The sequence below is a fragment of the Silene latifolia genome, chromosome 5, assembly GCF_048544455.1.
Source record: "Silene latifolia isolate original U9 population chromosome 5, ASM4854445v1, whole genome shotgun sequence".
In the NCBI taxonomy this organism is placed as follows: Eukaryota; Viridiplantae; Streptophyta; class Magnoliopsida; order Caryophyllales; family Caryophyllaceae; genus Silene; species Silene latifolia.
The window spans coordinates 17105141-17127271 of record NC_133530.1 but is presented as its reverse complement, the minus strand read 5'-3'; the positions used below and the strand labels follow the sequence as shown (position 1 = coordinate 17127271).

General features: G+C 34.8%; 2 protein-coding genes and 1 long non-coding RNA gene across 4 annotated transcripts in view; 1 reads left to right on the top strand and 2 right to left on the bottom strand.

Annotated features, from left to right (window-relative positions):
* Positions 1 to 10530, top strand: part of LOC141656884 (acidic endochitinase SP2-like) — a 47492-nt gene extending 36962 nt beyond the window's left edge. The window contains exon 3 of the transcript XR_012548603.1: positions 10393 to 10530. The gene's annotated coding sequence lies outside the window, so the exon portion shown is untranslated. The remainder of the gene's footprint in view (positions 1 to 10392) is intronic.
* LOC141656894 (uncharacterized) overlaps positions 1 to 22131 on the bottom strand; it is a 141224-nt gene that overhangs the window by 66795 nt on the left and 52298 nt on the right. The window lies entirely within an intron of this gene.
* On the bottom strand, positions 10828 to 15428 carry LOC141655945 (wall-associated receptor kinase 2-like). Its single transcript, XM_074462930.1, has 3 exons — positions 14453 to 15428; positions 12478 to 12657; positions 10828 to 12230 (listed from the first exon to the last, which is right to left on the bottom strand). Exons 1-3 carry the CDS (start codon positions 15381 to 15383, stop codon positions 11002 to 11004), a joined length of 2340 nt encoding a protein of 779 aa, XP_074319031.1. The 5' UTR covers positions 15384 to 15428; the 3' UTR covers positions 10828 to 11001.

The window sequence follows — 22131 nt, the reverse complement described above, 5'->3', positions numbered from 1 at the left end:
AAGGCTAAGTCCGAGAAGGCCGACATGGTAACATTTATTCTATTATTTTCATTTAAGTTCAATTCACATGTTATTGTTGGGATAAAAATTGCTGACACATTACATTCTTGGCACGCAGACTTCGATTAATGGCATCCGTACTACTAAAGTCGAATCTTTGGAGGCACGCTTTCCGAAGAAGAAGTGAAGATGATGGAGGATGTCATTTCTAAAGGGGGTAATAATAAGGTACAACAGATTGGTCAAGAGGCCGCTACTACCTTGGCAATACATGAGAAGGAAGTATCGGCCAACGAGATTCAGAAAGATCAGGTACCTAATAATGCTTCTGAAGTTGTAACAACTAAAGCCGATCAAGTACCTAGCTAATACTTCCTTATTTTTCTTTTCTTTTTTTTTGGGTAAGATCAGGAGGTGTGTTCCCTGCCAGCTCTAATGCTATAACTTCTGACATGGTGCCATTGGTTAATTTTATTAGGTAAATAATGGGTCTGAAAAGGAGATGCAACTTGAGAAGACGGCTGATGGAAAACAGCATACATCCCCTTCAAGTCAGTTCCCTGTTTTCAGTAAGATATGCATGAAGTGTTTAATTAGTTAAATTTATATGAATTCTATTAAATTTTGGGATATAATAATGTATGTGTATATTCTTCAGGCCGTAAACAAGAGGCCAATTATTCTTGCTGACCCTAATAGAACCGAAAATCCACATGTGCGTGTTGGCCGGGGTCTCGTAGAAATGCACACCAAATCTGCAGCGATGAAATCGTAGTTCATGGCGAAAAACTTTTGCCGAATCATACCAAAGTAGAGATAACTACAGTCTTTCCAGGCCATGAAAACTTGCAACTACTGTCCCGATTCGTGACGACATTACCATTCTGGGAGATGCGCTTGGAAGTTTCATCCAATGGCCTGAAACTCACATCTACTTGGCTCGGCCGTCTCCGCCTCAGCGGAAAGCAGTTGGGGTTAGAAGAAATACCTTTATATATATGTTAAATTTTTAATTGTTGAATGTTTTTATATGTTAAATTTATATGTTATTTTTTTTTGTAGGGAACAAAAAAGCCAGCTTTGGCGGATAAGCCTAAGTCCACAGACATGCCAACGACCTCGTCGAGACAACAACTTGATGAGGTATTTAATTAACTTCTCCATTTTTTTAAAAACCTCGCTCCCTTTATTTATATTTTGTCTGTATTTATAAAAAGCATGGTAATTTGTGTAGGGGACAAAAAGACCGATAAGCCTAAGTCCCCGAGTCTTACTCACTACTACTACCTCATCATTGAAAGAGCAGGTTGATGAGGTATTTAATTAAGTACGCTTTTATTTTTATTACTCCAACTAGGATATGTTACCTTTGGATTTTTTATTATTTTAATTATCTATTACATGTGTAGGCTGGTGGTAGTAGCACAAAATCAAAGACTCGTTCTTTCCCGGACCTGAAAGAAGTTAGGAGTTTAAACTCCACACAATATAAAGGGAAGGATTACATGCAAAAAGTAAGAACGGGGACGATGAGAAAACTGCATGAGGAGGCTGGCCATCGCATAGCCACCGAGCAATTGATAGTTATTCCGCTCGAGGAGGATATTCTAGGGGTTGAGCGCCAAGCACATCTATCATGGGATATGCTAGCCATTTGGGTTGGCCTAGACCAGATTGATATCCAACACGTATTTGTTTGGATGAAGTAAATTTCTTAATAAATAATTTCATATTCTAATATTCTGACTATTAGATAGTGTTTTAAATACCGGAATTAATACCGTAATAATGTAGGATATTGAAATCGAGAGTGATCCCCGAGAAGAATATTCCATCTGATCACTACGGATTCCTGTGCCCCTATGTTTTATCTTTATTTATTGCGGATTTCTCGTTCGAAGAACGGGTAGATTATATTGCTCAGCAATTGGCGACAACCAAGAAGCTGATTTTTGGCGCTTATAATGAAAAAGGGTAATAAACAAATTAATATTACGTTTTCCCCTACAATTGCATTTTCATAACTAATATATGTACTTGTTAATAATGATGATGTCTCTTGATGTAGGACTCATTAGGTGCTAACAGCCATCGTGCCGACAAGGAATAAAGTTTTCTGGTTGGACTCTTTACATCATGAACCAAGCGAGACTTTTAAGCGCTTGATTAATAAGTAAGTTTATAATACTGATTTATTTATAATAACATTAAGTTTCAATTTTTATTTATTGAAAAAAGCTCATTTTTGCCCCTAAAAAAATGAGTTTCTGCCTCCTTTTTTATTTTTAAAAAAAAGGGTCTTTGAGAAGAGAAGAGCAAACGAGCAGGATCAACCCACGAAAGATTCTGATGTTGGCCTTGATTTTATTACGATAACAGGGGTACGTGCTCAAATACAATAACATTAAGTGCAAAAATCTGTGTTTAATACTAATACAATACCTAACGTTCAAGATTCTGATGTGAGCCTTCTCTCGTCTGTTTTTTTTTTATGTAATAATAGGTCCCTCGCCAGCCGAATAGCATACAATGTGGATACTACGCTTGTCGGTTCATGTTGGAGATTATTCGGCGAAGATATATCATTATTCCAGAAAAGGTTAGTAATTTAATAATGTGTTTATTACTTTTTTTAAATTACAGCTAATGTTGTCTTGTTTGCTGCTATATATACCATGATGTTGCTATGCAGTAATTGATGTTGTTACAATAATGTCTTCTCTTTGTTTTTTCCGCAGTATGTAATCAACCCGTCACAACAGATTGAGCAGTACTCAAGTATAGATATAGACGAGGTAAGGGACATGTTGGGCAACTACGTCTTAGAAAATGCAAGATACTCAGAGTTTAGATCAACTTATTAGTAAATTTTTTGTTGAAGTTAGGGAATGATTAGTTCATGTAAATTCAACTCCTTGTAAGTATATATATATATATATATATATATATATATAGAGAAGAGATCAACTAAGGTCCACTTTTATTTTGAGTCCATAAGTTCTATTATGAGCCATTGGATGGAGGGAAATGGAGGGATGAGATCAACCCCAAAAAGTGTGTTTATAAAGCTAATCTCACCATCTCTCTCCTCCTTCACTAATCCACTCTAATTAATCACTAATTTACTTTATATTTCTTTTCCACTCATCCATTTCTCTTTCATCTTACACATTTCATTTCTCTCTTCTCTCAAACTCTAAAAAAAAAACCCAAATAAATAAAAAAAACCCAAAAATCCAAATAAATAAAAAACCCAAAAAATCCAAATAAATCAAAAAAACTCAAATAAATCATTCATTCCTCTCTTCTTCATTCACCACCACCCACCACCACCCCACCCGACACCAAATAACCACCCACCACCCCCGCCGCCGCCACCCCACCGCCGCCGCCCCACCGCCGACTTTTTTTTTTTTTTTTTTTTTTTTTTTTTTTTTTTTTTTTTTTTTTTTTTTTTTTTTCGTTTTGTATTAATTTGTATGTTTTTAGTTGTTTTTTCCATTTATTTTTTTTTTGTCTTTTATTTTATTTTAGTTGTCTTTTATTTTGTTAGTTATCATTTTTTAGTCATTTTCTTAAATCAAATAACAATAAAAAAAAATGTATAACTCTAGTCATACAATGTATAACTCTAGTCACAGTTTGTATAACTCTAGTCATACAATGTATAACTCTAGTCACTTTGGTTCATTTTTGTATAACTTTAGTCCAATTTTTGTATAACTTTAGTCCATAGTTGTATAACTTTAGTCCATAATTGTATAACTTTAGTCCATTTTTGTATAACTCTAGTCCTTCATATGTATAACTTTAGTCCATATTTGTAAAACTTTAGTCCAAAAATGTATAACTTTAGTCATATAATGTATAACTCAATGCATATGATGTATAACTCTAGGCATATAATGTATAACTCTAGTCATACAATGTATAACTCTAGTCACAGTTTGTATAACTCTAGTCATACAATGTATAACTCTAGTCACTTTGGTTCATTTTTGTATAACTTTAGTCCAATTTTTATATAACTTTAGTCCATAGTTGTATAACTTTAGTCCATAATTGTATAACTTTAGTCCATTTTTGTATAACTCTAGTCCTTCATATGTATAACTTTAGTCCATATTTGTAAAACTTTAGTCCAAAAATGTATAACTTTAGTCATATAATGTATAACTCTATGCATATGATGTATAACTCTAGGCATATAATGTATATCTCTAGGCATTTAATGTATAACTCTAGTCACAGTATTTATAATTCTAGTCAAAAGATGTAAAACTCTAGTCACAATCTGTATAACTCTAGACATACAATGTATAACTCTAGTCATACAATGTATAACTCTAGTCATACAATGTATAACTCTAGTCACAGTTTGTATAACTCTAGTCATACAATGTATAACTCTAGTCACTTTGGTTCATTTTTTTATAACTTTAGTCCAATTTTTGTATAACTTTAGTCCATAGTTGTATAACTTTAGTCCATAATTGTATAACTTTAGTCCATTTTTGTATAACTCTAGTCCTTCATATGTATAACTTTAGTCCATATTCGTTTTTTGAATAACTTTGGTTCATTTTTGTATAACTCTGGTTCATTGTTGTATAACTCTGGTTCATTTTTGTATAACTCTGGTTCATTTTTGTATAACTTTAGTCCAATTTTTTGTATAACTTTAGTCCAATTTTTTGTATAACTTTAGTCCAATTTTTTGTATAACTTTAGTCCATTGTTGCATGACTTTAGTCCAATTTTGTATAACTTTGGTGCATTTTTGTATAACTTTAGTCCATTTTTGTATAACTCTAGTCCTTCATATGTATAACTTTAGTCCATATTTGTACAACTTTAGTCCAAAATTGTATAACTTTAGTCCAAAGTTGTATAACTTTAGTCCAAAGATGTAAAACTCTAGTCACAATCTGTAGAACTCTAGTCATACAATGTATAACTCTAGGCATTTGATGTATAACTCTAGTAAAAAAAAAATAATTCTAGTCAAAAGATGTAAAACTCTAGTCACAATCTGTATAACTCTAGACATACAATGTATAACTCTAGGCATTTGATGTATAACTCTAGTCAAAAAAAAAATTAACAACAAAAAAACAAAACAAATAATATGTATAACTCTATGCATATAATGTATCACTCTAGGCATTTAATGTATAACTCTAGTCACAAAGATTTATAATTCTACTCAAAAGATGTAAAACTCTAGTCACAATTTGTATAACTCTAGACATACAATGTATAACTCTAAGCATTTGATGTATAACTCTAGTCAAAAAAAAAAATAACAACAAAAAAAACAAAAAAAAATAATATGAAAAATCTAAAACAAATCTAAAAATCTAAAAACTAGATCTAAATAAATAACAACATAATAAGTAAATCACAAAAAAAAAAAAAAAAAAAAAACCAACAACCCAACCCAACCCGAAATGTAAAATAAACGAAATAACAATAAAAAAAAAAACCAAATTTAAATATCGTGTGTATAACTCTAATGTTTTAAGTGTATAACTTTAGCCATAAATAGTATAACTTTAATGTTTTAAGTGTATAACTTTAGTCGTAAATAGTATAACTTTTATAAAAACCAAATAAATATGAAAAATCGTAATTAATCAACAAATATTAAATCGAAAAAATTAAATAACAACCATCAATAACCAACAAAAAATTAATAACCAACAAAAATTTAAAAACCAAATAACAATAACCAACAAAAATTAAAAACCAAATAACAATAACCAAAAAGAGACAAACACAAGCTAATTAAAGAATTAAAAAACCAAATAACAAAAACACATAAACTAAAAAACTAGATCTGGGAACCATTCACATGAACCAAATAACAAAAAGACAATAACACAAAAAACGAGAAAACCAAATAACAAACAAAAAATTAAAAAACCAAACGAAAAAAAAAAAAAAAAAACAAATCTGAAATGAGACGAAAAGGGAGAGCAAATACCAAATCTGAAATCTGAAATGAGACCAAATACCAACTAACAAATCTGAAATGAGACCAAATACCAACTAACAAACACCAAATACCAAATACCAACTAACAAACACAACAAAAATCTGAAAAACAAAAGGAGGTGATGAGGAGAGGCGGAGGGAGACGGAAAAGGGAGGTGATGAGGAGACGCGGAGGGAGACGAAAAGGGAGAGCAGGGCAGTGAGGGATCTGGCGGCGGTGGTTCGCAGTGGAGGCGGGAGGTAAGGTGTGAGGAGGTGGAGGTCGAAATGGTGGAGTTTGGTGGTGGTTCGTGGTAAGGCGAGTGAGGAGGTGAGTGGTGGTGGAGAGGAGGGTGGTCGTAAAGGAGGAGGGAGGCGGTAAGGCGAGTGAGGAGGTGAGTCGTAAAGGAGGAGGGAGGTCGGGTCGTGTCTTGGTGTTGGGGATGAAAGGGCGGAGGTTGCTGTGGTGTTGACGTCGTGGGGGAGAGAGGGTGGTCGGCGTGAGCGGCGGGCGGCAGGAGGCGGTGGTGTTGTCGTGGCGCGGCAGGCTGTTGGTGGTTGGGGTGTTGTCGGTGAAGGTATGGGGTGCGAATGGTGGTGGTGGTTGCCGGTGGGTCGGTTTGGTGAGTGAGGAGAAGATTTTGTTTTGTTTTTGTTTGTTTTGTTTTTGTTTTGATTAGGGTAGATTTGTTTTGAGAGGAGAATGAGAGAGGATGTAGAGAGAGAGGGGGAGTTTGTGATAATGAGGGCTGGATGTTTGGTGAGGAAGGAGTTTGTGATAATATGAGTGAAGAATGGATTAGTGACAAGTTTAATTGCAATGAGGAGCTAATTAGAGTAGGAGAATTTCTGGCCATTCATTGAGATCTAATCTCCACCATCCATCCCCTCCATCCTATGGTCCTTATAAGGACTTAGGGCCTCATAAGGTATAAGGGCCTTATGAGAACCCTTCTCTATATATATATATATATATATATATATATATATATATATATATGATGCTGCTGTTGTGGTTGAATTGAATCTATTGAGTTCGATGAACCCAAATTTGTGATTTATCTTTAGTCTTTCTTGATATATGCGAGGTTTTGAATGGCATGAAACAAATTTAATTTTTCAAAACATTAAGAGTTCGTAATAAAAACGGTTACTAAAAAAAACCGTTGTGAAGACCTTTCACAACGGTTAATAAAAATAACACCGTTGTGAATGACTTTCACAAATACCAGCGCATAATATTCAACAACAGGTTTTAAACGAAGAACCATTGTTAAAAGTCTTCACAATTTTGAAGGTAAAGTTACAACAACGGGTTTTAAACTAAGAACCGTTGTTAGTAAGAATTTCAACAACGGGTATGTAGCATAAAGCCGTTGTCAAAAGACTTCACAATTTTGGAGGGAAAGTTACAACAACGGTTATACATATCACAACCGTTGTTATATTATTCCTACCAAATTTTTGAAACACTTTCCACAACGGAGAACACCCAACAACAACGGCTTTTAACCGTGGTTAATACTTTAGACAACGGTTTCATTAAATAACCAAACCGTTGTAAATACCTTCTACAACGGCCGCTTTAACAACGTCCGCTTTTTGTTTTTACAACGGTTTTTACCCATTGTTATAGCCTGTATCTGTAGTAGTGAGGCATATGGAAGATTTTTTAAGAGAATTTTGAAAGGGGAAAGAGAAGGAGAGAAATGATATGGATGAATGTGAAAGAGTTTTAGAGAAATTAGGTTAACATTAGAACATTTGTGGTAACTAATTTACATTGGGAACAGGGGTCTTTAATATTTATTTAATGCCAACAATCCCCCCGGGAACAGTAATAGTCGGTATTTATTATTGCGCACAGTACGGGTTGTCTACCCATTTAGCACTTAAACGACACTATCCAACCCGTCGCAAGCTTGCGACGGGTATCCCCGTCATAAGCAAGACGGATTGAAAATATTTTGCAATAATATTTGTGAGAGGTTCTATAATCAGGAGTGAGAGTGTTTTTAAGTTAAGACGACTTTAAATTAGAAATGGTAATTTGTTGTTCGTAGCCTCTTCGTGACGGTCATTTATTTACCTTTTTTTTTTTAATTATTTCCGAGAGGTTCTATAATCAAAGCTAAACAAACGGATGAGATAATAGAAATATAACATTTGTTAATTGTTTTTGTAAGGGATTTTAGTCTAAAAGTTTCGAAAATATGATATAATGTAGTACTCATGACCAACGGTTAAATTCGGCTCAATCTTTGTATGTATTAAGTTAAAATATGAATACCAAACTTTATTACAAATACATATTTTATCTGATTTGATATAAATCTCACGAGATTAATGCCTTTAATGAGTATAATGATATAATAACATTTATTTTCTAAAATAAAGTTGACAAAGTAATGCAAGTAAAATTCATTAATTTATTCGTATCAACAGTGTTGATCTTTCTATTTTATTTTTTCGAATACGAAATATTATCAATATGACCCCTCAACAAACTGAAAATGAGTTGAAACTAATACTTCATACTTTAGTACAAACATCTCCAACAATGACATCTAAATAATACCGTGTTGTAGCACGGGATCTATTTTAGTTATTAGTGACCCAAATTTTTATTTGCAGTAGGCCTCATATAATTATCATCCCTGCCTCGGTAACTCTCCTTTATGATGGGTATCTTCGTCACAAGTTTATAACGGGTCAAATATGATCTACGTGAGTTAATAAGATAAAAATCAAAGTGTTTAGAAACTAGAAAGTCACAAATAATTTGTCTTGATCTACCTACTATGTTGATTTTATTTGATCCGTCACAAGCATGTGACAGATATTATTCATTGCAAATGAGAATTTTTGATAATTTTGTGAGGTTTTATACCTAGTATCTATAATCAATGTATTGTTTGTTATTCATTCATAAGCACGTCAATATCCCTAACAGTTTCCACAACTCCCACTTTCATGACTTTAGTAGCCTTAAAAAAGGTGTTCTTTGAGAAAATGAGTAAACCGTTGAACAACAAAAGTCAACTTAATAACCTTCATTCTAGACACATTCTTCTATTGTTGTGTGGTCACACTAGTACACTACATTTACAGCCTTACCCCAATTCTCATATAAGACGGTTTTACGATAATATTAATATAAGATCTCTAAGTTCTCTCACCGTAGGTGGTTACTTAATTATTTTCCTAGTTTTTTTTGTTAATTGACTGTGTGTTACAATTTTTTCACATACAATACTTTCATATGAGTCGGTTTCATACGAGACGATTTTCTTATCTTTAATCCCATGGCCACCTTCATGCAATTTGCAATTGTGGAGCACTGCAATTGTGGAGCACTGGAGCACTGCAATTGTGGAGCACTGCCTACAATTGAATGATAAAAGTCAAAACACGTATAAACCACAAAAACAACACAATAATATAGGATTAACTTCCCTGTGACGGATATAAATATATCCATTATAAACTTATGACGGGTTAAAAACTATTCATATCAGTAGATAATACAAAACATATTGTTACTCTCCAAACACTCTGCTTTTGTCTTATCTTTTCCACATGAGTAGTATTTGGCTCGTCACAAGCTATTAACCGGTATACCCCTCATAAATGACAATATGTGGTCAAACTATTACTACAAAATTTCTATCATATAATCAATTATAAAAAGACTTTCTTACCAACTATCCATATTACATTCTCTTATAAATACTTTAGTCCTATCATATAACATTACCACATAATTACATAAACAAACCATATAATAAAAATGTCACAAATGACATTTACACTAAAGCAAACCATAGTCACATTAATTTTAACCATTTTAATTTCTTCATTTCCCATATCATTATTTGCTCAAAATTGCGGGTGCGACCCGAGCCAATGTTGTAGCCAATACGGGTACTGTGGCTCGGGACACGCCTATTGTGGTAGCGGATGTAGGTCCGGTCCTTGTGACAGACCATCCGGTGCACCATCCGGTAATGATAGGTGTTTTGATATTATTATTGTTGTCTTGTTGATGATGATAGTATGATGATTAGGGGAGATCGGTTGGCTCCTTTTGTGATTGACTTTAGATTGTATCAAGTTCAAACTATGAATTGTATGGATTCCCTTGTTATTAATCGGAATTTCTCAAGATTGTATCAAGTTCAAACTATGAATTTGTGATTGACTTTAGATTGTATCAAGATTTCGGAGTCGATCCTGGTCAAAATCAGGCTGAAGCTAATGATCGCATTCAGTTATATCAGCAGTATTGTCAAGATTTCGGAGTCGATCCTGGTCAAAATCTTTCTTGTTACAACCATGAAAAAAACAGAATAAAAAACAGTTATTAATACCATGTTAAGTATGCTGGGAACTTAAAACGATCTTAAATAAGACTAGTTTACGGAAAAAGACTTGGTGGTTCATGATATAATTGTAGTGACTTGAGAATAAAAGCGAGTTGTATTTGGTTGCTTAACAATGTTGAATATCCAATATCAATATATCATTACACTCAAAGAAGTTTATTTTGTCTAACTAAGACCGCGCACTTAGTTGCATTATTGGAGAGGGGAGGGGAGATTCAAACCTAGGACTTATTGTCCACAATACCTTCGTCTTAACCACTAAACTAAGACATTTTCGATTATTACACTCTAGAAGTTATTTATGTATAAATTTGGACATTTTACTTAGATAATTATCACCATATAGCTAAGGACGGATCAGATAATCCAAAATGAAAAGTATTACGGTCAACAATTGCGTAAAAAGTATCCCTTCAAAAAATGTGATTCATTTACAATAAAATATTACCATTTATTTTGAGAAAAGTTATCAGAATAATTTTCTAATAAAAATGTGAACAATTTTAGCTGTAGCTTTAGTTGCGACATTTTGTCATTAAAATAATAAGACATTTTCTCCCTCTTAATTTTAGACAGCAAAGGCCTGAGAATTTGCCATAAAACATGAGTACAAGTGTACAACACATTCTTGCAAATAATACTATCTTGCAAATTCTAAGGATTCCAAAAGGCTACAAACTTGGCTATTAGAAGACTCCATGGTACTTCCCTTATGGCAACCATCACTTTCCTTCGGTGGCATCGACGACTTGCCACTAATCGAGTATGCATCATTCTCATTTCGGTTCACCATACCACATCTAACCAAGGGTTGTGATCCATGTCCAACCCTTCCTCTTATTCTCTCTAGCTCGGCCGCAACTTCCTTCATAGTTGGTCTCTCATCACCCTTCAATCTCAAGCACCATTGAGCAAGATTAGCTACTTCTCTTACTTGCTTCAACACTTCATTACTAACCATTGTTTTGTCAATGATCTCGAGAAGTCGATCTTCCTTCAATTTCATAAGAAAGAAGTTGGCAAGGCATCTCTCATTTTCAGGCCTATCAAAAGAAAGTGCATATTCTCTAGTAAAAAGTTCGACCAGAACTACTCCAAAGCTGTAGACATCACTCTTTTGAGTTAATTCACTTGTTTGTAAGTACTCAGGATCCAAATAACCACGCGTTCCTAGGATTATAGTGGCTAAATGGTCTTGATCGACTGGAACCAATCTTGACGCTCCAAAATCGGCCACTTTGGCCATGTAATTTTGGTCCAAGAGAATGTTGGTGGACTTGATATCTCTATGAATTATAGGTATCGAAATTGTGGTGTGCAAATAGGATAAAACCTCGGCCACTTGAGACGCGATTTTAAGCCTCATATCCCACTTAAGCAGAGACGCTTTCACCTCATCATGTAAATGGTCGCTTAACGTTCCATTGTCAATAAACTCGTACACAAGTAATGGTAACTCGGTCTCCAGACAACACCCTAAGAGCTTCACCACATGCCGGTTATTCAATTGAGATAATATGACGACTTCATTAATGAATTGCTCGGTTTGGGCAGAGTCTACCTTGCGAGACTTCTTAATAGCAACTACTTGATTGTTATCCAAGGTTCCTTTGTAAACGACACCAAATCCACCCTCGCCTATGATATTGTTATCGTTATATTTGTTTGTCGCCTTTTCAAGTTCTTCGATGGTGAATACTTTGAGCATTTCGACCTTTACATCTCTTCCAGAGATGAGCCTTTGATGCAACAAGTGACCGCCATTTTGTCTAAAGAAGGTTTCGCGAGCTATTTTTAGACGCTTTTTCTCTCGTTGCAAGTATAGTACAAATGCTAGCATTATTGAACCAATGATACTACCACCAACACCTGACAAGTATTCATAAAATTCGTCAAAATCTCGCTCTACAGCGACCAATAGTGCTCTGAAGCATCCCCAATAAACTAAAAGATTAAGGATTGTTCAACTTTTTCCTGCTCAGTTGATTGACAAAAAAAGTGGGCCCTATTGAAAATAATCTTTTAATTGATTCACACAATTAATTGTTGACGTCTATGCTTTGTTATGGCAACCATCACATTTATATGAAGTACTGTTGTAAGAGTTTTTACTTACCAACCGAGACCTTGAAAGATGTCGTAGAAATTTCCTTGCGATGAGGTATACAAGTACCCGTCTTTGTCCCATCGCCATGGAAGCCCTTTGGGCAGCGACAACTATAGCCACCATTAGAATTGATACAATATTCTTGCTTTTTACAGTTGTTGAGACCTTGATCAGCACACTCATCCACATCTACGTAACACAACTCGAAATTATTAGTTTTTACAAACATGTTACACGGAACATACTATTTGAACGATATCTTCGTAGAACAGCAAGTCAATTTCGAGTTTATAAAATGCCTATATTTGAACGGTTTTTCCAGAATGACGCGGAGCTGTGTTATAAAATGAACAACCATACAAGAACGGCTTTAGATTATACCGTTCTCAAGTAAAGTATGAATGAAAAAAGTAAGGGATAATCTCTCGTGTACCCCTCAACTTTTTCATTTTCTAAAATGTACCCCTCTCTTCTTGGAAATAAACTTTGACCGTCAATAACTTTTGGCTACAAATTCAGAATACGATAAACTTCTTTTTCAAATTGCCCGTCTTTAAGAGGTCTTCAATTTGAAAAAGAATTCATCGACGTTTCAACTCGTAGTCGAGAATTATGGTCGGTCAAAGTTTATTCGTTAAAAAAGCTTTGACCAACCATAACTATCGGCTACGAGTTCAAAAAACGGTAGATTTTTTTTCAAATTCAAGACCTTGACGAGATAACTGGTTTGAAAAAAAAAATTATTACCGTTTTCTGAACTCGTAACAAAGAATTATTGTCGGTCAAAGTTTTTTTTTTTTTGTAAAAAACGAGAGATAAACCTATTTAGTATAGATTAAAATTATAAATCTTTTTTTATTAAACTATTTAGTATAGATTAAAATTATAAATCTTTTTTTATTAAACTATTATCTTTTTTATTAAATTTGATGTTAAACTATAAACCACACGTTGTAAATTCTTCATTAAATGTTATAATTTTAAATTTAGAGAATAATTCAACACATACCTACTATTAACTTTGTGATAATAGAAAATTCATTAAAACAATTGGAGAATTATTTAAATAAATAAATCATTAATTTCATGGTAAAAAAATATATTTATTTCATAAAAATACACATTTCATAACGTTACTCGATTCTCTTTAATTAGTTTTTCATTATAAATAACACCCTAAAAAATAAATACTCTATATATACCACGTATAGTGCGGGATCTATGCTAGTATTACTAACATATAAGACCATTTTATACAAGTATCTTCGTAGAATTGCAAGTCAATTTCGGGTTTATAAAATGCCTATATTAGAACGGTTTTTCCAGAATGACACGGAGCTGTTATAAAATGAACAACCATACAAGAACGGTTTTAGATTATACCGTTCTCAAGTAAAGTATGAATGAAAAAAAAGTAAGGGATATTATCTCGTGTACCCCTCAATTTTTTCATTTTCTAAAATATACCCCTCCTTTCTTGGAAAAAAAAAAACTTTGACCAACCATAAATACCGGCTACAAGTTCAAAAAGCGGTGATTTTTTTTTTCAAATTCAAGGTCTTGACGAGATAACTGGTTTGAAAAAAAAATACCGTTTTCTGAACTCGTAACAAAGAATTATTGTCGGTCAAATTGTTTTTTGTAAAAAACAAGAGATAAACCTTAGAAAACGAACCCAAGATGTGTGAGTCTAGTGGAATTCCAGGGTAACCTCAAAGCCTCCTAAGGAGGAATTGCGAGGTCCTGGGTTCGATTCCCTAGATGAACACTTTCCTGGGGACCTGACGCCCGGAGAGGGAATAATCCCCGCGGGAAAGAACTCACATGGTACAGGCGCCTAGCAGGGTGGGGTCCTGTATCCGGGGAGGATCCAACCTCCTCGTCATCAAAAAAAAAAAAAAAAAAAAAAAAAAAAAAAAAAAACTAAAAAGTTCCGGGGGAAATGAGAGAATATCCCAAAAAGCAAAAATAAATAAAAAAATACCTTTGCAACCATTTGCTAAGTATGGATTACCCGAGTATCCATCGTTACATTTGCACCGATAACCAGCATTAACACTTGAATCATCACAAGTACTATGGCCATTGCACAAACATGTCCCTCTTGCTTGAGCTATTGCGCAATTATCCGTACCAATCATCCAATCAAAGATAACCGGGAGTTCCCCTGCCTTAAGGGGCACATTAGTTACGTTATCAATCCGAAAATACAAAGCATTTTTTTCAACAACAAATGCAGAACCACAAGGATTAAACCCGATAACATCCTTGTGCTGGTGAAAACTTTGGGCTTCAACAGTAATGTTGGTCACGCCCTCGGGGACTGGAGTAGTACAACAACCGAGATCTTTACACGTTCCATTCGCAACAACGTCGTGGATTGTATCACATACTGTCATACATCCAGTATAATATGATTGCTTATGACGCATTCCTTTGAACCAAGCAAAGGTGTCACACCCTATGGCCGCGAAAACACTTTTGGTACTAGAAATCGTAAATCTACCTCCCATGGTAAGGGTCGCGTTATTTTGGAAAACTTGTTTGCCATTTTTGGCAAAACAAATGTGAGAAATTGCACTAGAAACGCGAATTTCTCCTTCAGGTAACAAGATGTCTAGCACCTCGAGCCCTGCATACATGGGTCGAGGTGTGTCGTCTTTGGACTTGTTATTATAACAATCGATCTTGTAAAAAATGTCGTTGATACTCTCGTTGTAATAACATCCCGTTCCTATACCAAATGGGTACGGGATTGTAACGTTACCACATTTGTTTGGGCATTTTTCGTGCAATGTCCATTGGTTGTTTGTTGCTCCTTCCTCTGCTTCGATTGCTGTCGCGACCGATGTGATTATCAAGTGTTTCATGGTTGCAATAACAAATATTAGGATACAATTATTGATTAATCTCATTTTTTGTGTAGATTATGTGATTTAATTTATTTAAATTGTTTGAATAATATTATAATGAGTCAAAAACTGTTGTATTATAGTAAAGCTTACTTATGGTTTGGTTTCTTTTGTGATCATGTGACAATATTTATGGAGGGAGGTACGGTTGAATATAGGGAAGCTTTAGGACAACAAGTTGAAGGGTTGATCTTGTTTGTGATGGCTGATATCCGTCACAAGTTTGTAACAGGTCAACTAGTACCCACATGAGTCGATATGACAAATTATTTGTGACTCCCTAATGCACCTTAATTTTTGTTTTATCTACCGATGTGGGTGATACTTAACCCGTCACAAAGGAGACTTACTGAATATACTAATAGCATACCCAAAAAAAAGTGCATGTAATAAATTTCACGTATGAAACTATCAAAGGTCTTTTTAAAGATGTAAGATTCCTGTGGAAAGACAAAGATGGTTCATTACAATTAACTAAGGCAACAACTACAAAGAAGATGTAACTTCAATATATAGCAGAAAAGGTAGATCATGAAAAACAAGATAAGGCATCTTAAAACCGAAAATAACAGCTGGGTCGAGTTCCTGTTCGTGTCACATATAAATGAGTCATCGATCTACCTCCAACTTGAACCCAATTCATTTACTTAAATGGGTCATACACTTCAATCATAGCCTAACCCTTTTAACTTTCTCATAACCTAACCTGACTTGTTTAATTCATTTATTTTAAGCAGCTCAACTTTATCTTACTCAACCCATCTACCCGGTTTAAAATCAATGACCCGTTTAACCCAAAATGACATCTTGGGAATCACACTCATCTACCATATTCTAAGGATGCCAAAAGGCTATTAATCTGGCTATTAGAAGACTCCATGGTACTTCCCTTATGACAATAACTATCACTTTGTTCCCCTCGTCTCGACGACTCTCCGTGCAAATATACATCATTGTCATATTGGTTCACCATACTCAACGGTACTTGTGATCGAACCCTTCCTCTTATTCTTTCTAGCTCGGCCGCAACTTCCTTCATAGTTGGTCTCTCATCACCCTTTAATCTCAAGCACCATTGAGCAAGATTAGCTACTTCTTGTACTTGCTCCAACATTTCTTCACTTGCTATTGTTTTGTCAATGATCTCGAGAAAGCGATCTTCCTTCAATTTCATTAGAAAGAAGTTTGCTAGGCATCTCTCATTTTCCGGTCTATTAGAAGAAACTGCATATTCTCTAGTAAAAAGTTCGACCAGAACAACTCCAAAGCTGTAGACATCGCTCTTTTGGGTCAGTTCACTTGTTTGTAAGTACTCAGGATCCAAATAACCACATGTTCCTATAACCATGGTGGCTAAATGAGCTTGATCCATTGGAACTAACCTTGATGCTCCAAAATCGGCTACTTTGGCCATGTAATTTTGGTCTAGGAGAATGTTGGTCGACTTGATATCTCTGTGAATTATAGGTATCGAAATTGTGGTGTGCAAATAGGATAAAACCTCGGCCACTTGTGACGCGATTTTAAGCCTCATATCCCACTTAAGAAGAGACACCTTCCTTTCATTATGCAAGTGTTCATGTAATGTTCCATTGTCGATAAACTCGTACACAAGTAATGGTAACTCGGTCTCAAGACAACACCCTAAGAGCTTCACCACATGCCGGTTATTCAATTGAGACAATACCACGACTTCATTAATGAATTGCTCGGTTTGGGCCGAGTCTACTTTAAGAGACCTCTTGATGGCAACTACTTGATTGTTATCCAAGGTTCCTTTGTATACAACGCCAAATCCGCCCTTGCCTATGATATTATTGTCATTGTATTTGTTAGTTGCCTTTTCGAGTTCTTCAATGGTGAATATTTTGAGCATTTCAACTGATACGTCTCTTCCAGAAGAGAGCCTTTGATGCAACAAGTGACCGCCATTTTGTGTGAAGAAGCTTTGCCGAGCTATCCTTAGGCGCTTTCTCTCGCGTTGCCAAAAAAGCACGAATGCTAGCATTATTGAAGCAATGATAATACCTCCAACACCTAACAAGTATTCATCAAACTCGTCAACATCTCGCTTCTACAACAAATATAATACGTTTGTTTAATTTTTGTGAGGTATATTTTAATCAAATGTATGGAATTCACTTGAAAGAAGAGAGTAGCCAGCAAACTCATTCTGACGGAATTGTTCAACAGAGGTAAACAATTGACTGAGACTGATGATATTAGTATTCTACTCTGTGAAAAATAAGCATAGAATAAGAATTAATGATGCATATTATTAGATTATTGCTTACCAACTGAGACCTTGAATGAAGTTGAAGATGTTTCCCTTCGATAAGAAATACAAGTACCCGTCTCTGTGCCATCGCCATGGAACCCCTTAGGACAACGACAACTAAAACCGCCATTAGTGTTGATGCAATATTCTTGCTTTTTACAATTGTTGAGCCCTTGATCAGCACACTCATCCACATCTAATTAACACAAATCGAAATTAGAAATATTTGCAAACACGTAATGTACTAACATACTCCCTCCGTCCCATTCATTTATTTACCATTTTTATTCTTTTTAGGGGCATTTTAATCAAAAATAAGCAAATGATTGGGACAGAGAGAGTATACGACTAATTTATATCATAAATTTTAATAAAATTTGAATAAAACCCATATATACTAAAAGACTATGCGATTTCTATCATTTTCCCGCCAAAAAACATATTCTCAACAAAAGGAAATTATTGATAATTATGTTCATTCAGTAAATAAGAAAACTAACAATTACAATTTAATTCATCTATTATATTTTTAATAAAATTAATCTTTTCGTTAAATTATATTATTTTCACTAAACTCTAAACTATAATATATTAATTAAAATAGAATAAAATTGATATAAAATTATAAATTGCTAAATCTTTTATTGATCATATTATTAGATGATGAGTTGACCCATATTCTGTATAAAACCAAAACTAAAAATCGTTGTTATTACTTTCGTAACCAAAAAAAATTTTAAAAAAATATATATAAATTGAAACTCATTACCTTTATGCCATAAAAATATTTTCACTAAAATATATTTAACCTCATTACTCAATTCTTTTAACCAATTTTCAGTTCTAGCTTTTTATTTATCAAAGCAAAACACAATGATTAGAAATATAAACAATTATAAGATATCATATTATAGTTTATAAAAAATATTAAATTTTAAGTTGCTAGTAAATAAATAAAATGTACCGTTGCAACCATTAGGTAAGTATGGATTGCCAAAGTATCCATCTTTACACTTGCATCGATATCCAACATTAATACTCGAATCATCACAAGTACTATTTCCCTTGCACAAGCATGTCCCTTTTGCTTGAGCTATCGAGCAATTCTCGGTTCCAATCATCCAATCAAAAACAACCGGGAGCTGTCCCGGCTTATTGGGCACCTTAGTCAAGTTACCAATACTAAAATTGAAGTTATTCTTTTCAACGACAAAGGCAGAACCACAAGGATTAAACCCTATAACATCCTTATGTTGAGCAAAACTTTGAGCCTCAATCGTAATATTGGTCACGCCTTCAGGGACCGGAGTAGTACAACAACCGAGATCTTTACACGTTCCATTCGCAACAACGTCGTGGATTGTGTCACATACTGACATACATCCTGTATGGTATGATCGTTCTTGACGCATCCCTTCGAACCAAGCGTAAGTATCACACCCTATGGCCGCGAAAACATTTTTTGTACTCGAAATGGTGAATCTTCCCAGAGTTAAAGTCGAATTATTTTGTAAAATTTGTTTACCATTTTTGTCGAAACAAATGTGAGAAATTGTGTTAGAGATTCGAATTTCTCCTTCGGGTAACGCGATTTCTAGCACCTCTAGTCCACCGTACATGGGTCGAGGTGGGTCGTTGTGGGAATTACTTTCACAATTGATTTTGTAAAAAAGGTCGTCGATTGTGTCGTTGTAATAACAACCCGTTCCTATACCAAATGGGTACGGGATTGTAACGTTGCCACATTTGTTTGGACATTGTTTGTGTAATGTCCATCGGGTGGTTGTCGCTCCCTCCTCTACTCCGATCACTACCACGACCGATGTGATTAATAGTTTCATGGTTGTAATAGTAACAAATATTAAGACCAAATTATAGCTTAATCTCATTTTAATTTTAAGTGTAGATTATGTGATAATTGGAGGAGTGTACATTGACTTAATTTATATAGGAGTGTTATATTATGAGGAAATTAAAGAAAAGAGATGGACGGTAAGCCGCAATTACATAGTACATACGCGTAATTTGTTCAGGCATTATTAAGAGTCAAAAACACTTTAGTTATGACTTGTGATATATTCCTGTGCGTCCGAGGTCATTTGTTTACATTTGCTTTTGGCATAAAGTCAAAGGAAATAAGAGAGAACCATTTATCATTTTGGTTAGAGTCAATTAACAATTACTTTCTTTTACATATTAATTATCAGGTTTCTAAAATAACTCCCTCTTATATTTTTTTCAAATTACTCTCTTAAGATGCACTTTTATCAAAAATTGCTCCAGAACTCTTAATTAGGTGACTTATTCTGTTTGTTTTTAAACTTATTATTCATTGTTATATCTTTCAAAATATAAATTGGCTAAACCGTACCACAAACGAAATAAGTTTATAAACAGACGGAATAAGTGATTTAAGTTGGAGTTTGAAGCAATTTTTGACAAAATGCATCTTAAAGGAGATTTTAAAAAAAGAGTTGTTTTAGAAAACTGGTATATAAAAGAGGGTAATTTCTAATTTACTCTTTTGGTTGATAAATAGCAAGTGAAAAAATAAACGAGACATTCTAAAATAGAATAGGTAAATAGGTGATCGCGCAGAGGGAGTAGCATATAATTTTATTTCTTTTGTGACCATGTGATTATTGTTATAGTTAGATTTATGATTGAATAAAGGGAAGCTTTAGGAAAGCAAATTAGAGGGATGATTTGGTGAGATGGTGGATTTAAGTCAATGATGGTTTAATTTCAACAATCAAAGTACTATGGGATACTTTAGGAAAAGGTGGATAATGTCAAAAAGGTTAATGTAAATGTAGAATATTTGGTAATTTCATGTTCAAATGTATTTAAATAACCACAAAGTATTGAAAGATTCCAGTGGGGCAAAAAGGTGTTACTTGGCCAATTGGAGTAAGGCCTAAGGATTAAGGACTTCGGACATTTAAAATTTGCTTGTTTAGGAGAAATTATTGTACTTCTATTTAATTCTCTGTTCCATTTTATGTCTCATCTTGTGTCCCATTATTTCTCCTAACGACATATTAACACTTTAAGATATAATATTACCATTTTTATTATTTCATGCGTAATGTGTCAAGATCTTAAGGGGATGAGACATAAGATGAGATATAAAAGTGGAACAGGTGATCTCTACTGATTTAAAGGGTTCACATGTCCGGAACTGGGCTAGACCGAAACTCATAAGGTCCCGTTTTTTAGAGGTGGATCGGACCTTTTCTACTAAAGAGGGTAATATGAGGACTTTCTCGAGGTTGGACCTGATCGGAAACCGGTCACCGCTCACCACATACTTGTAGACCCGGAGAACGGACCGGAATGTATCCGGTCCAATTTGCCCGTCCGGGCCACTTTATGAACAACCTCCGTGTATCGGTGAATTACTTCAAGACCTCTTCGATCAGCATCAAAATCTATAATGTTACTTGAAGTAATTCTCAGATAAGTGGTTTTGATAACATCAAGCAGATGGTAAATTGGTAAGCTCAAAGAACTAATCAAGTTTACAAAACCGTACCAGGTATACGGTTTTGCTCAACCATACATTACTCAGTCAGCATCAAAATCTATAATGTTACTTGGAAGTATTTATGAGATTAATGTGCACATGTGTGACGATCCGCACACTTGAACCCTTAGATTTATTTATGCTTATGTAATTTCTTTTCCCTTGTACATTTGTAGTAAATAATTTCTTAGGGTCTGTTTGGATAGGAGGATTTGGAGGGAAAGAGAGGGGAGGGAAAGGAAGGGATGATAAATCCTTTATTTGGTTAGCAAAATGGAGGTGGAGGGATTTTGAGGGGAGGGAAAATGAATCCCTCCACTTCCCCCCTCCAAGCCAAATTATTTCCTCTCCAACAAAGGCAAGATTTGGAGGGAAAATGACCTCTTCCATTCTCCCTCCCCTTCCCTTCCATCCCTTTCTCTTCCCTCCTTCTCCCTCCCCTCCCTTTCCCTCCACTTTTGCTATCCAAACACACCCTTAGTCTAGCATAGTTTTAGAATAGCTTTTCTTTCCATAAATAGGTATATCGCTATTCTGAACTAAACTTGTAAAATCAATGTTTCCTGCTACCAGGATGTAACTATCATATTTCCCTCTTTAGGGAGTACTAGTGAATGAAAATCTACTTCCTACCTTGTGCCTTCGTATTGCTTGTTGTTGCTTTGTTGTGAACGACTCTTAGCCTTCACTTTTCTAACAAACCGTGTTTGTGGGATCGACACTAGGATCCCGACTCACACCCCCGAGACCGATTACGAGTGCCTAGTGCCTGACAAACACTAGAGCCTAACGCTCTCGTTGCATCCTGTCGAGTGTTGCCGAGACCCGTGTAACGTGCTAGTGAGCGATCCATCACTAGTTCGAAGATCATTGTCGCTTGCATCTTGCCTTGAGACGGGCAAGGGTGCGCGCCACGATCCGGCAAAAGTACCGGACCTTGACAACAT

Coding starts and splice junctions, on each gene's coding strand:
- LOC141655945 (XM_074462930.1), bottom strand. CDS start 15,383: ATGAGATTAATCAATAATTGTATCCTAATATTTGTTATTGCAACCATG. Junction 12,658..14,452: donor CTTAGCAAATGGTTGCAAAG/GTATTTTTTTAT, acceptor TGTGTTACGTAG/ATGTGGATGAGTGTGCTGAT. Junction 12,231..12,477: donor ATCTTTCAAGGTCTCGGTTG/GTAAGTAAAAAC, acceptor AATACTTGTCAG/GTGTTGGTGGTAGTATCATT.